The 15235-nt window shown below is 35.1% G+C and overlaps 1 protein-coding gene across 3 annotated transcripts in view; it reads left to right on the top strand.

The window, feature by feature from the left end:
• Positions 1 to 4360: 4360 nt before the first annotated feature.
• LOC134527491 (serine/threonine-protein phosphatase 4 regulatory subunit 3) overlaps positions 4361 to 15235 on the top strand; it is a 269007-nt gene continuing 258132 nt past the window's right edge. Inside the window, exons 1-3 of one of the 3 annotated variants that reach the window (XM_063360215.1) lie at positions 4361 to 4598; positions 8901 to 9009; positions 9416 to 9605. In XM_063360215.1, coding sequence (XP_063216285.1) covers positions 9461 to 9605 — 145 coding nt within the window. In that variant the 5' untranslated portion in view covers positions 4361 to 4598; positions 8901 to 9009; positions 9416 to 9460. Of the gene's footprint in view, positions 5001 to 8897; positions 9010 to 9415; positions 9606 to 15235 lie in introns of all 3 variants that reach the window. The other 2 variants (XM_063360213.1, XM_063360214.1) reach the window with 2 other exon arrangements.

The raw sequence follows: 15235 nt of genomic DNA, 5'->3' as shown, positions 1-15235 counted from the left end.
AGGATACCTTTTCTCATGTCGAATGAAGAATGTCCTTGAAGAGTTGAAAGTCCAGGCAATGGGAAGTTAAGTTTCTGTTTTAAAAATAAATAACTACGCTTACTGAAATAACGCAAAGTGAAAGCGATTTCCTTATTGGTCCAGTTTACTCTTTTTTTCAACGAAAGTAATAACTCAATTTGATTTTTGAAAGAAAAAAAACACTTGAAAGAATATTCCGCATGCGGAACTCTAACAAAGAACGTTTTTTTGTTTGTTTTTAAAATTTACATTTCTTTTTTTGGTTTTTTTCATGACTTCCAAATTTAAAACTGACTTTCTTTCGGCAAGAAACAAATTTTCTTTAAGAATTTGGATTTCCTTCCTAAGCATTTCAACCGAGTCATTGTTAGAACAAGACTTTGAATGCTTTAACTGACTACAAGAACATGTTTCTTCCTCACTTACATTTTCATTTGAATCTACGATTAATTTACATTACATTTATTTTCCCCTACATTTAACTCGGTCTTCTCGGCGCCCACGACTTTCCAATGTTTCTACAGGTGTTGTAATTCCAAGTTTTAATGAAGGTACAGCATTTGGTTTAAGACGTCTTTTAACGCATGTATTTAACAACTCAGCTTTCAAGTCGCGCTCGTAATCATCATCTGTAAAGTGCTCTGAACATATGTAAGTTTTTTTTGTATTCCACTCACTATCACGTCGGCATTTCTGAACTCACACTTTCAACGTAGGAATCGATGATATTTTATATGATTTGTTTCAGGTAAAGATTTTGTTTTTACCAAACTATTTGTACACACAGCCACTGTACACCGCGTACCTAGCATTGTAATGTTTAAATACAACTTTTTAACAGCGTTTAGCCTAGCAAAACAAATTCACTTTAAATTCGTGTTAACATTTTGCCTGCTAGTTATAATTAAGGAAGCACCTGTGCACTTATGATATAAGCAACACTAACATGTAATAACACACGCACTCTCAATTAAACTCATTACAACAATAACTCTCCCTGCATTACGCTGTAGTTTGACACGTTATTACGAGCAGATGTGCTTGTAAACTAAGTAACTGATAGGAGCGAACGGGCTGGCAAGCCGAGCCGGGGCTGCAAGCGACACGATGCGCAGAACGATGCGCAAGCGATCGAGGCAACCTCTCTCTACTAACCTTGGGTAATAACCCCCTCCCTCTCAAGTCTTTCCAACTCTAGATCCACTTTAGCCCGGAATGCAAATGGCACCCTTCTGGGTTTCACAAACTTAGGTCTAACATCTGCCTTAATTCGTAACTCAATTTCTTCATGCAAGTAAGTGACTTGACCCCCATCAAACAAACCTTTGAACTCAGTAACCAATCCCTGAACACTGTCCTTGTTTGCCGCCATATTGTTCACACTTGTCATAATAGGTATTTTCAATGCCTTCATCAAATCCCTACCTAATAACGGTTTTCTGCTAGTTTTTACCACTACCAATCTACCAACCGTACTAGTTTTCCCATAGGTCACAGTAACATGTATTTCCCCTTCCGGGTACAAAAGTTCGCCACTATACAGTTTTAATTTAACAGAGGTAGGCCGCAAGGGGCACTCGCACAATAAGTCATTATACATAGACAATGGTATTACAGAGACTGTCGCACCAGTATCTAGCTCCATTTCAATAGTTGCTGTATTGACCCTCACCACTACCATAATGGAGCTTGTTGCATCAGCCACACATGGCCGAAAATTTCCTTTACATCCACGTCCACCAAATTAACAGCTTTAGTGGTACATACCTTGGCTGAGTGCCCTACCTTTAGGCACTTTTTACACTGCATTTGCTTATACTTGCACTTCCAAAAATTATGATTGGTTTCACCACATGCATAGCACCGTCGTTCCTCTGTGCTGCGCCTCATGCTCCCGGACTCGGTATGTTGATAAACTGCTTCCCGCTGGTTCCGCTCGTTTCCCCGCTGCAAGGTCCTCGTGATCTCGACGTGGTGCACTGAACTCTGCAACTGCAGTGTTGACCCCTCCTTCTTCACCGCAACTGCCAGTAGCTCTGCAAGTGTCCTGCTGGGCTCCTCTTCGCATAACCGATCCACTACCGACCCCGGCAACATACCAACTACAAAACGATCTTTCACAAAGTCCTCCAACAACTTGCCAAAGCCACATGACATTGCCGCGTTTTTCAATCTAGCATACCATTCCGTCACCTTCTTCCCGTGACATTGATAGAAGTTGTGAAATTCTATGCATTTACGGAAAATGGAAACTGCCGGTGAGAACTACCGCTTAAAAATCGCCACTAGCTCATCATGGTTCTTTTCTTTAGGCAGCAAAGAGTCACACAGATCCCGTAATAACTTATAAGCAGTAGTATCAATAACCGTCAACAGCACCAGCACTTTATCAACATCATGTAGGTATATGATTCGCAATAAAGTATTGCTCTAACCTCTCGCAATAAATGTCCCAATATTGTGATAACTCATACGTCTCAATTGCTCCAACATTGCCAAACATGCAAACAGCTTCTTCTTTAGGCGATAATGGCGATCCCGCCGAAGAAACTCCGTCTTCCTTAACAGACATTCCGTCGCGGCCGGTAGGATATCCAGGCACATAAAATTTATCTTAACAATCTTCCAACAATTATTTTCCTCGTCGCCATTTGTTATGTACTCAAATAAGTATACTTCTTCATATATAGACCACTTTAATCACACGTTTATAACCCTAACGATACATGCTGCTTCATTACTTAAAATAACAACACCCGTCCATAGATATCATAGATCTTTACAGACATCACACTCTACATTAATACACTACACTAGTCCATATTACTTGAAGATAGGTCCACACTCATTGCCCTTTTTAGATAATAAAATTATGTAAATTATAAAATGTGTCCTGGAGGAGCAAAGTTCTATAAGTTAAATGACCAGTGGGGTCTGGCCAAGTTGAAGGAGGCTGGTCACGTAGCAGGTAGAAACGGATTTAAGACTTACACAATTGCAGATACTCAATGATGGCAGGAAGATGAAGGATCCGTGGTGCGCAGATGCGTCCAGCCTCGGAACCAGGCGAAGGGCGACTGCTGTTTCCACCAGGAGGCGTGTGCTGCCCGGGGTAAATTTCGCGCGCAAAGTGCACAAAGTGCGGTAAGCGAATCTGGCCAAGAGTTCGACAAATAGCACTGTGATTAAGCATTACATTAGTGAATTCATAGATAGCTGTTATTAAGAGTCTTTTAAATAACTCGAATATTACATTCAGAATTTGTGGTTTGGGCGGAAGAATACAAAATACCCTTGGTGGAGTAATACATGATTGGAGGTCGATAGTCACGCAGGCGGCTATCGACACGTCAGCGACACAGGCTGTTAAAAACTCTATACTTTCTGCTTCGCACTGCATGCACGGGCGTGTTCGTTGCACACATACTGATGAGGCATTCATGAGGCATAGCAGCCTCTGCGAACATAAGTACTGGCAGTCAGTGTCAATATCTTTTTGGCCCTTTTTTTGAGCTGTAATTGTTTAGTATTAATATTAGGTTTCATTGCGTTACTTAAAGAATTACAGACTATTTCAAGTGACCAGCTTTAGTGGATGCATTATTTTTGATAAATCACAAATATTGATTTTACCAATAATCTTAAGCTATGTTCATTAAAAAACAAAATGGTAGAGTATAATATCGAACTAATACTATCATTGCAGAATTAGTCTTGCATACAAATTACTTATTGCATGCAAAAATAGATTCAATTAAAAACAGTAAGCAGGCATAGTATTTTCCTTTGACATTCTCTTAACAATGCTGTTTTTATAACTATTATAGAATAATGACTCAAATTATAATTTTTTTTTGCATTTGTAAACAATAAGATATTCTTACATTTTGTGATTCAAGGTCGATTGTTGACCCTTACTTTGCTGTACGTCATGTTTATCATAGTTAATATAAACTCAAATGTTTTAAGAGAAAAGCTTTGAAGTGATGCAGTTAATGTCTAGAGAGAAACATTCTCTTTTAGTAGACGTAATATGTAGTTCACATAATTATTAACAGTCGGTATCCCGCAAGCTTAACAAACCTTTAGTGCTTGTTATTGTTTGTAATAATCGTAATCACTAAGTTCATACTATTTCCCAATCAAGAACTACTAAAAAATTAGGCCTATATTAAAAAAATCATCAAACAGTTGTAATGCAGATACAAGGGTCAGTTTATTCATCGTAGCCAAGGAAATACCTACTATTTACTATTCAGGCGCCACGTTTATAAATGCCAACTGTTTATTGATCGTGAGAAGACAAGAATACTTTCTTCAATAGGCAGAACTAATAATTATCTTATTCATCTATATCCTTTGAAAATTGGATGAAAACCAAATTGGAGTGATAACGAGCGACGCACCTGACGCGTGAACCAAATTGTAGTGAGCCAATAATCTCATATTGTCCTTAAAAATCTATCCTGCACCTCAACTCACTTTGTATTGCGCGGGGCTCCCTTCTGTAGCTTATGTGAACCCCGTAGCGCGTTGTTGAGTAAATCCAACATGGCTGTCAATGTTTTGTTCGTAATGTGAGTACGTCAGTGAGTGAAGTAGTCGGTAAAACTAAACAAAGAAGAATGTTGAGTGTTATGATGTTGTGATTTTGTTTATATAACTTCTTTTTTAGCGTACTGGGTATTTTTTTTTGTTATTTATTGGAAAGTAACGTTTATAGTGTGTGTAAATTAAAATTTGCCTCTGGTGAAGTTTCTATTGGATCGACGAGTCTGTCGTGCTTATTGATATAAGAGGAACTACGTTAAAGAGTGAAGTTTGACATAAATTGTAGTATTTGTGTTGGACGAACGTTGCAACATTCAGAAATCGTCATTCTCCGACGTTGTGGATGCGCTTTGAGGAGGCTATAAATTGTGTTGAATGTAAGATACCGTGACAGTCAAGGCTGTGCAACGCTTTAGAAATTATAACAGGTATTTTTTTCTGTTTCTAGGTTGTATTTATATATATCTTATTGATGATGAATCCACTGTGAATTATCTGCTCGCTGAATACTAAATAGCGGTCTGTAAACATGTGGGGTGAGGTTAGCCTTATGCTGTTGCTAGTCATGCCTTGCTAAGGCTTAAAACCGTACTCACAACACTAAAGTATAAAACCATTATATAGTTGGCAAAATTAAACTGGCATGCTATGGTTCATCTCAAGATATTTCTTCCTATTGGAATTTTTTAATTTTACTGTTTTAAATCTCGGCTGTATTCATAAAAGCACAAAAGAGGACGTAAAATAGCATATCGTCGGTCTAATTAGCAAACCTCGTAACTCCACTTTTTGTCAAAAATTGGTTTTTGGTACTGCTATATACTCAGTTATGTGTTCTATTACCATTCCAAAGATCATAACAATAAACAATCCCTATGGGCTACAATCCTATTTTCAGAAAACCTCTTATCTCCAGCTGTCGATTTTCTGCATATTAGCATACCTCGTAACTCCATTTTGTTAGTAAACAAACACAGTGTTATTGTTGGACTGTATATTAATTGTTTTTAAAATATTATTCTAATTGTTTCGATATTGTTTGTACGTATGGAGCAGGTACATTTTATTATTATCTCACACTTTAACTATTGTCCATCGGTTATTTATGCATACAAAACACTTATTGCAATAAATTATACTTTTCAAACTTTTGTAATACAGGCCATAATATCAAATGTTTTTGAAGGTAATGTCTAAACTATTTTATACAATTTAGCTATCCATTCTTCATTTCAGAATGTCAAGAGCCAAGAATGATTTCGGCATGGATCTCATGAGTATTCCTTGTAGAACATCATACATTCTTTACGATATTGGCACTTTCATTGTTTTCTTTTACTGTTTTCGATTTGAAAGCCAAATATGGCTTCTGTTATCTGTGGAACGAGACTGAGAGGGGCCTTGGTTCAAATGAGTTTGCTACAATAATTTGCAACTTCATCTTGTCGCAACTACCTTTGAGGAACGATGCCGACAAATTGATACTGTATAGTGATGGTTGCTGCTATCAGAACAGAAATGTGACTCTCGCCAATGCACTCTTACACATATCGGTGACAAAGTTTGTAACGATAAAGAAAAAGTTTCTGGAGGTCGGACACACACAAATGGAGGCAGACTCCATGCACTCGAAGAAAAAAAATAAGCTGAAAAACAAGAAGATTAATGTTCCAGCTGACTACATCACAACTTGTAGGGAAGCACACAGAAATCCACGTCCATATGAAGTTCATTATTTGACTCACAGTTTTTTTTTTTTTTTTTTAAATTTGATCATGCTCAAGTGTATAGCTCTATCAGACCAGGCAGAATAACTGGGGATCCATGTTACTGACATCAGAGCCTTGAAGTACACTCCAGATGGGGTTATTTCCTACAAGTTGGGTTTCACAGAAGAGTGGAAGAACTTGCCTATTCTCAAAAAGAACATTACTGATAAGCCATTTAATCATTTGCCAGCACTGTACACTGAGAGGCTGAAGATAAAGAAAACTAAATACGACCATTTGCAGTCCCTAAAAACAACTATGGAGTCAGACTATCACTTATTTTATGATAGCCTTCCTTTTCAAGTTTGAATTTATGATTGTAAAACCTTGTAACTCCATTAAAAAAAGGTTTAATAATTAAAAACTGACACAAAGTTTGTTGACAAACGTCAGGGGGTGTTTTAACTTTTATTTGATGAATTAAACACATATTTAGTACAAACAAAAAAGTTTTTCAGTTTTTTGCTTCTCTTGTAAAATTTGTCTTCAGGGAGTTACGAGGTTTGCTAATTAGACCGACGATATAATGAAAGTTATTTCATATTTGTACGATTTTTTTTGGCGCTAATCCGTACAATACATATTTACCCTTATTTCTTTGACTTAAATCAACAAAGAAATCAAAGATTACATTTTTCCTCATAAAGTTAACTCCTACGGCAGGGAGGCGACTATGCTTGCTCAAATTCTAACTTAGCATAGATGTCAGTGAAACTGAAAAAAAAAAGTAGCCTAGCTGTTTAGGTTAGAAGGGAGTCTTTGTGTACAAAGTTTATCTGATGAGTTAGCCAGTTTTAATTTAACCTTTTTCTTGAATATTTATGGATTAACTAAACAAAATAAGTTTATGTAGCAAATAATTTCTTTAACAACTTTAGACTACTTACAGAATACATCAATCAAAAATAAATGGTCACACTTATTCTATGATCTACATATTACTTAAAATATAACAAAACTTTGTGTGAGAAAGAATGATGTCTGTCTAGTTTGTGTCATAAAATTTGTTGTACTAGATCAAATATAATACTAAAAGCCTATATATTATCTGCTCTTACTAGTAGCTAAAATAAATATCTAAAAGTGTTTGGTATTAGAAAGTTAATAAATAACATCCATAAGATGACTTGCCAATGTACCAGTCCAATCATATTATAGAATCCTGCTGGGTTTATATGAAACATATATGTACGTGTAATAAATAAACCAGAACTATCAAAAAGTGCCACATTATCCGGAATACAGTTCCAGAAAAATTAAACTACAAAATTAATGGGAGTAGGTAGGTAATAGTTTTTTTTGTCTCGGTTCATGACACTAAGTTCTATATCAAAAAATGGCCATTACTGATATCTGTTTCTGTTGCAGCAAGATTTGACAATTAAAATAATTAATATGTATATATTTTTAACAGCTTAATAGTTATATTTTATCAGGCCTGATAAAAAAACGTTATTGACATGAAATGGAATTGGAAAGACATGAAAATTAGTTTTTACTTATATGACAATGCTAAAAGTTTTTGAGCAAACGAGAGCTTACTGCATTAAAAGCCTGCTGAAAACCATACACTTCACAAAAGGGTTATTTTGTGGCATTTTTAGTTATTGGGTTTTAATCGAAGAGATAATTATAATTTTGAAGTTAATTTGTTTGGCAGTCATATTATTTATTTTGTGTTAAGATGCAGTATTGTTTTAAAACATAAAAAGTTTTTGTGTGTTTATAATTGTGGTTTTATTACAGTGTACATATTTATAAATTTATTTGCACTGTTTTGCAAAATGGAGGTATGGTGGGTGCTGACTGCCTCGAGAAAAGGCAGTGGTCAGATGGCGGAGACTTGCCGGCTGCTTCTCTGGAGCACACAATACTTTCCCTGCATTTTGTTGCAATGTTTTACTCTGACAGATTCATAAACATCCCATTCTAAAATCTTGTAGACATTTCTTTGTACATGTAAATATTTATTTTTGAAAAAAAAAAAAAAGTATTTGAAATTTTAAAAAGTTAAAATTATTTAAGTGTATGTGTTGGAGAGTGGTTTTACTCCGTATTACACTTAAAACGACACTCACGAGAACAGCTTTTGCATGGTTTTTGATATTCAGCTATCAATAAAAAAGACTCACTCAATGGTTTTAATTTTTTGCATCTATTAGATTCTTTTTCTCTCTACGAGTTTGAACAAAGGTTGAGAAGGTTTCTTGACTAGTCTTTTTTAAGTTTTTTTTTCGTTGCATAAAATAAACTTTTTGGCCATGCGTAAACTTTTCTCAAGACATAATGTTGTATGTCATAATAAAGTGGAAATAGCAAAGAAACTAAATATCAACATGCTGTAGTAGTTCAGGGAAATGTGTCTTCAATAGAGGGAAATGTGTCTTCAATAGAGGGAAATATGTACTGAAATGTAACTTATCAGTGCATATTTGTGTGAATGAATGTTCCCAGTGACTGTACTGTATGTGGTGACTGACTCAGCTATAAATCAAGTACAGTTGCTGGATCATGGAGTGTTGTGCTGTAGTTGTGTAGAGATTGCTGGTGTGTCAGCAGGCCAACGCCACAAGCAGGATGAACTGCAACAACGCGTAGAGCTGAGTCACAACCATGCTTGTTGTGTTTTGCCAGCCTACAACCACCAGCACATCGCTTGTTAATTGAAGTGAGTAGCCTTCATCATCTCAGGATGAGTGTGGTTTTCTAAAGTATTTCTGGTTGAAGTTAACTCCACGAAATATTCTAATCCGTTCAGTTGTAAATTTGTGCTTAGTTAATGTCTATTTCAAATATTAAGTATAATGTAATTTTTACATACCCAGGATTTACAAATTTCTGTATGTAATATATTTTTGGACTTTCGCTGTCATTTTCCCTATAGTATAAATGTGTTACTTCTCTGCTGTATATGAAAGCATTTCCAGCAATTTAAGTTGAAACATTACTACATTTAGTAGAAAACCACCAGAAAAAAGTTTAGATGGATCACTACAAGTTAGAAGTGAAAAGTGAATATTGTAAATCATATATTATTATACGTTATTGCAGGTGGCAAACTGGCTGTTTTGCAGATGAGATTGTGGAGCGCAGTGAAATAGGAGACGTCTTCGGTGCGAATGATGACGGACACACGCAGGAGAGTGAAGCTGTACGCGCTGAACGCAGACCGTCAGTGGGATGACAGAGGGACGGGCCATGTCTCGTCTGCGTACGTGGACCGTCTCAAGGGGATATCGCTGCTGGTCAGAGCCGAGTCTGATGGTCAGTGGTTTGTACCCTCAATTAAGAATCATCCATTACACCATCCTGTCCTATTCCACTAAAGTACAGATCAATACCTTAGGTTCCAGTGTATTCATACAAGTTGCAGGTGGTTTTTTTTATTACAACTGCAATTGTTACACTTAAAATACAAATTCAGCTTACAAAGCTAAATAAGTGGTATATTTATGTTGCAAGTGTGTTCATTGTCATTTGTCAAACATATTTATATGCTTGTAAATACTTGTTGAAACACTTGTAAGTACAACCCTTGTACTCATAGACTTGTAACTTGTGTGAAATAGGGCCTCGGACTTGGGACACTGCCACAAACATTCTCCTATTCCCTCCTTTGCTTCCTCCTCTGTGTTTCCTTGTACACTTTGATTTCCCCTTCATGTCACTCACTTTCTGCCAGCACGAGCATGGCAGTTTTATCAGGGAGTGTCTTTATGTCGTGCTAGTGACTCATGTTCAACACCAGCTGGCTGCAGCATCACCATGTGAAGTAGTTCATACAATCTTACAGACATTGAGTTCAGTTGTCATTTAAGATCTATCATAGAAGGATTTAAAAAATGTGTTCGCTTTGTTAAAAAAAAAAGAAGCCTTTTTTAAATTTTTAGGGTCCCTGTGCACTGGGGCTGTATGTAAACTAGTGTGCAAGGCTTCTGAAGAGAGCATTGTTTGTACTGTGTTCTAGAGTTATTGTAGTCTATGGCCTTGGCTTCGAAATAAACAAACATTTATTCAATTGTGAAAACAGGTGTGAAAATAAGGGTGCCCGAGAAATTAGTTGCTTATTGATATTATAGAGTTTTGTCACCAATAAACAAGCGTGTAAATAACTGTGTTGTGGTAATTCACGGGTTATTGATATTTTAGAAATTTGTCACATTTTTTTGTAGCTACAGTGAAATTCCGTTACAACGTACTTCAGAATAACGCAGGGCTGCCACCATTTTAAGAACAATATCCTTGATTGAAATGTGAAATATCCTGTAATATCCTTGTTTTGAATACAAAATATCCTGTAAAATCCTTTACATTAAAAAATACAAAAAAATATGCAATTTTTATGAAAATTATTACTTGATCATAATGTATGTAACTATACTTCAATCAAAACATTTCAATATTTAAAACTTTATACATGTATTTACACACACACACGTAGCCTACACTTCACCACTGGCAGTATTTAAATATCACTTTTTCAGATGTTTAGCCCCTATTCCTCATTTCTTCTGTTGGCTGGAATTCTGTCATATTCCTCCTAGAAGAGATATGCAACATAGCATTTAGCATTGGCGATTCAAGACATGACCTGTGCGCTGTCTTGATAAGGTTGAGCTTACTAAATATCCTTTCCACTCCTGCATTGCTGTGTGGAAGAATAAGCATTGCCTTTGCAAGTTTACAAAGCAGTGGAAAACATGTTTTCCCATTAATTTCATACTGTGACACTTTATGCCAGGCCTGCGACCAAATTAGGTTCCTAAATCCTCTTTACAGCATTTAAAAATCCTGTAAAATTTATAGCCCTAATTGACATAATTTATTTTTCGCGGTAATTTTAAATATACATTGCATTCCAAAACATAATTTAAAAAAAATCAAATGAATGTAAAAAAAATTTAAGATTTGCCACTTACATTACAAAACTAATAGTTGGTATCAGAATAAAATGAAAAGTAATTTAAAAATTTCTCTTAAGTATAGGCTTTGGTGCTTTTCTTATTTACAAACTATAAATACATCCATACAACGGAAGTTATTTACAAGTTTAAAAAAAAAAACAAATGTATTTCACATCATTAACTAGCTACTTTTTCATGTTCTGTGCTCTTTTCTGCATCTCGTCAGTGGGCTAGAAAGCCAGACCTGCAGATGTTCTCATTCTGCAATGCAACAGCGCATTTAACATTGGTGATTCCATTGACAATCTGTGAACAGTTTTAACCATCTTGAGATTGCTGAAAAAACCCTTTCCACAGCAGATTTTCTCCAGTTGCGGCACCACTCAAAGCCATTACTTTGTACAGATGAGTTTCAACAATCCCAGATGGAAAAAACCTTGCTAACACTACAACCTGCCTAGTGACGGTAACATCAGTTTATTCATCAATCATCAGTGTGAAAAATTGTGTTTTCATTGCATAGATAACATAATCTGAAGCTGATGTAACCAAAGATTGAATAATTATCTGGCTAGTTTTAGTGCAAGAACAAGGAAAGTTTCTTGCATTTTCACTATCTGGAAACATTTGAGGGACAAGTTTCGTGAAATTATCACTGATTTTCACAGATAAATTGTTTTCACAAACGAAGTTCGCCCATAACAGTTCCGCATCAATTATTTTGTTTGGTTTGGTTACAAAACTCGTCAATGAACAACTCTGATCAGCAGCTCGTTGGTTTTTAGCATGAGCTTGCGTCTTCAAGCCGCCCTTTGTCACGTTCAGTTCCGAGTTGCAAGTCGAACAAACGGCGGAAAATTCCGTTTTGCCACGCCTCAAACATTTCAATTCTTGCTCCCATTCTTTACGATAACACTGTTTATAAAGTGACCTGTCCGGCGAAGCCTTTAGTTTTTTCTCCATCACAATCAGCTAAGACCAAAACTACTACTTAAATCACGTAAGAAGTTTGTAAACAAATGCCGCACCTAAAACATTGTAACGGCAAAAAATACCAGTGTTTACTGACGCCATGACACTTCTTAGCGTTTAACTCAACAAACAAAAAACATTTCCCCCGAAACAATAGATATTGTACTTCATTAAACGCTATTTGGGAGTAAATGTTTTTTGGTTTGTCGTTAAACGATTGGAAGTTCCATGGCGCTACACGTAATGTGAGTGTTTGCTTTACTGTTGGACAGGGTATGTTGATTTTAATCAGCATGATTTAAATCCTGATTTTAATCATGATTTAAATCATGTGATTTTTTTTTAAATCTCATGATTTAAATCAATTTATATGATAATATGAATGTTAATATTTCCTATACCGTCAGTTGGGGTGAAGGTGACCAGATTTCATCTTCATAATGAATTTTTGCTAACAAATTTAAATATGTTTATTTATCTAACTATGTACGTGTATAGACCTATACTTGTTTTCTGAAATGCTGTCATTGAAAGAAAAAATTACTAATATTTTAATGATGTTTTTAATTTTTTTATGTAATTGGTCATGTTCACCCCCAGTGGGGTGAATGTGACCATTAAGTTTATTTTCATTGTAATTTTCACCTTGCTAGTATTAGGGTTAAGTTGACTACATTATATGTAAGAGAAACACAAAAAAAAATATTTTGAGAAAAAAATCTTATTTAGAATTTTTACTTTTTAATAAAAAATATATAAACAATTTAGAACAAAATAAAGTGTTATTTATTTAGACTGCCAATAATGAAAACTCAAGTGAACAGATTTATTTACCCACCTATCAATAGTTAAGGTGACTTCACTTAAACTACTTGTGCGCAAAATGGGAAAATAATTGAATTGATATTTTACAAACATTATCATTTAGGCTATTCCAGAATATGACTAATGGTTATTTCCTAAAATAGAGAAACCTACAAGTTATGAAAACAGCCAATAACCAAAAAATATATTTTTATTAGTATAATAAAACATTTAACTGATATGTGAAGTAAAAAATAGACCAAACAACGACAGGTAAGCTACTGGAAATAACATTTGAAACTATATGTTAGTAAACATTGAACTGCATTTCCATTCTAGTTCATTCTGCTATCACTTTTTCTTGGAACACATAATGGCCTCGTTTGTTTAGTTTATAAGGAGGCAGAACTGTTTTCTGAATTAGACACTTCTCAACATAAATTACTCGACATTGGGGTGAACATGACCATGTGGTCATCTTCACCCCAAAATGCTAAATAAACTGCACAGTTTCAATAAAATTAGTTTAACTTAGAAATTTTTATTTATTTGGCAATTTTTATTATTTACTTACTCTTCTATCCTCTCAAATCAGCAAACATAGCAATTTTATTTGCAATTATTTTTTTATTATACCCGGCAGCAATAAAGTATTAACAACATTATTAATCATAACAAATAGTTCTTGGTTTTTATATGTTTCTAAATTTCTGTCTAAAATTGTAATTTCAGTCCCAAAATTACTTCTTTTAAGAGAAACACTCCTAGATTTTAAAACATAACCACATATTTTTTTATCTTCATTGCCTGGATTGTGTCAGGCCAACAAAACAAATTTCATAAAAATGGTCAACTTCACCCCACTGGTCAACTTCACCCCAACTGACGGTACTGTATTGTTTAAACCAAGTAATCATGCATTATATAAAAATTGACTGCTGCAAAGATAGAATGAAAATTGAATAGTACTTAATTTATTCTACAATCTATTTATAGTTACAGTGAAACCTCTATTTAACAAATCTCAAGGGACCAAAATTTGTTGTGTTTGTTGTAAAGGGGTTTGTTAAATGGAGGTTTTGCACGAAATATTTCTAGTCATCATAAAGCTTCACATAAATGGCTAGAACTGTCTTTCTGACTGTTTAATACAATATGAGGAATTAAACATGAAAAAGTACATAGAATACACTTGTTTAATGGCCAACCATTTGATGCTTGGAAATTATCAATTCCCATCCCCAGTGCTTCCTGGCGTCATTTTTCTTGTAAAATTTGCCCAGAGACGTTGATGTTAGATGCCCTAGCCTCCATTAGCCAATCAAAAAGTATCTTGTTAAATTCATAATTTTTTTTTACATACTTTAACACGTTTTCGATTTGTTCCTACCAGAGAAGCGTTGTTTTCGATCTGTTCCCGGTTGTATAATATGGTCGAAAGTGTAGACACCGGGATGTCGAAACGTTTAGCTATATCACTTTTTTGTCCACCTTCATCAACTGCATTTAAAATTTCTAATTTTATTTTAATGTCAATCTGTTGCCGCTTTTTAGGATTAAAATTCTTTTTACAGTAGTACCGTGTTGATTTCCGTAACTACGTGTGAAAAATAAATAAACAACAGTGAAAACTGAAAAAACGGAAATTATACTACACCATAGTTATCAATATTTGCGTGTGCGCATCTTTAACCATAGAAACTCAAAATATACTAGTTGTTCGTCTTGCCAAAGCGATGGTACAGGAGGTTTCTGCCACTAGCGCTAAATGTACCCGCCATTTTGAACAAAGTGTGGCATGTATACACAACGTGTGTTATCCATGATGCTTTGTTTATTTATTGTCTTCCGCGATGGTGCATATTATTTTAAGGTTATACGCACATATTTTTAAGCAGTGAATGGAAAAGAATTAGGGGATTTCTTGTAAGAGATGTTTATTTTTGCGTGTTTTTCAAAAGCGGCCATTCGTTGTAAAGGGAATTTCACTATTTCGGAACAAATAAAATTTGGTATTTAGAGGTTAAAACAGCATTGATCTTATGGAGGTTCAGCGGGACCAAAATTTTATTTCGTTGCATGGGGTTTTTCGTTAAATAGAATATTCGTTAATGGAGGTTTTACTGTATTTTGAAACACATTAAATATAGGTGGGTGGAATGTAACTTTAAATGCCATCTCATTTTCTCTCTTCTCTCCTCTACCTCGTGTGTT

This window comes from Bacillus rossius, chromosome 1, assembly GCF_032445375.1.
Source record: "Bacillus rossius redtenbacheri isolate Brsri chromosome 1, Brsri_v3, whole genome shotgun sequence".
NCBI lineage: Eukaryota > Metazoa > Arthropoda > Insecta > Phasmatodea > Bacillidae > Bacillus > Bacillus rossius.
Note: the sequence above shows the minus strand (reverse complement) of the source record. Positions and strands in the feature narration are given on the sequence as shown.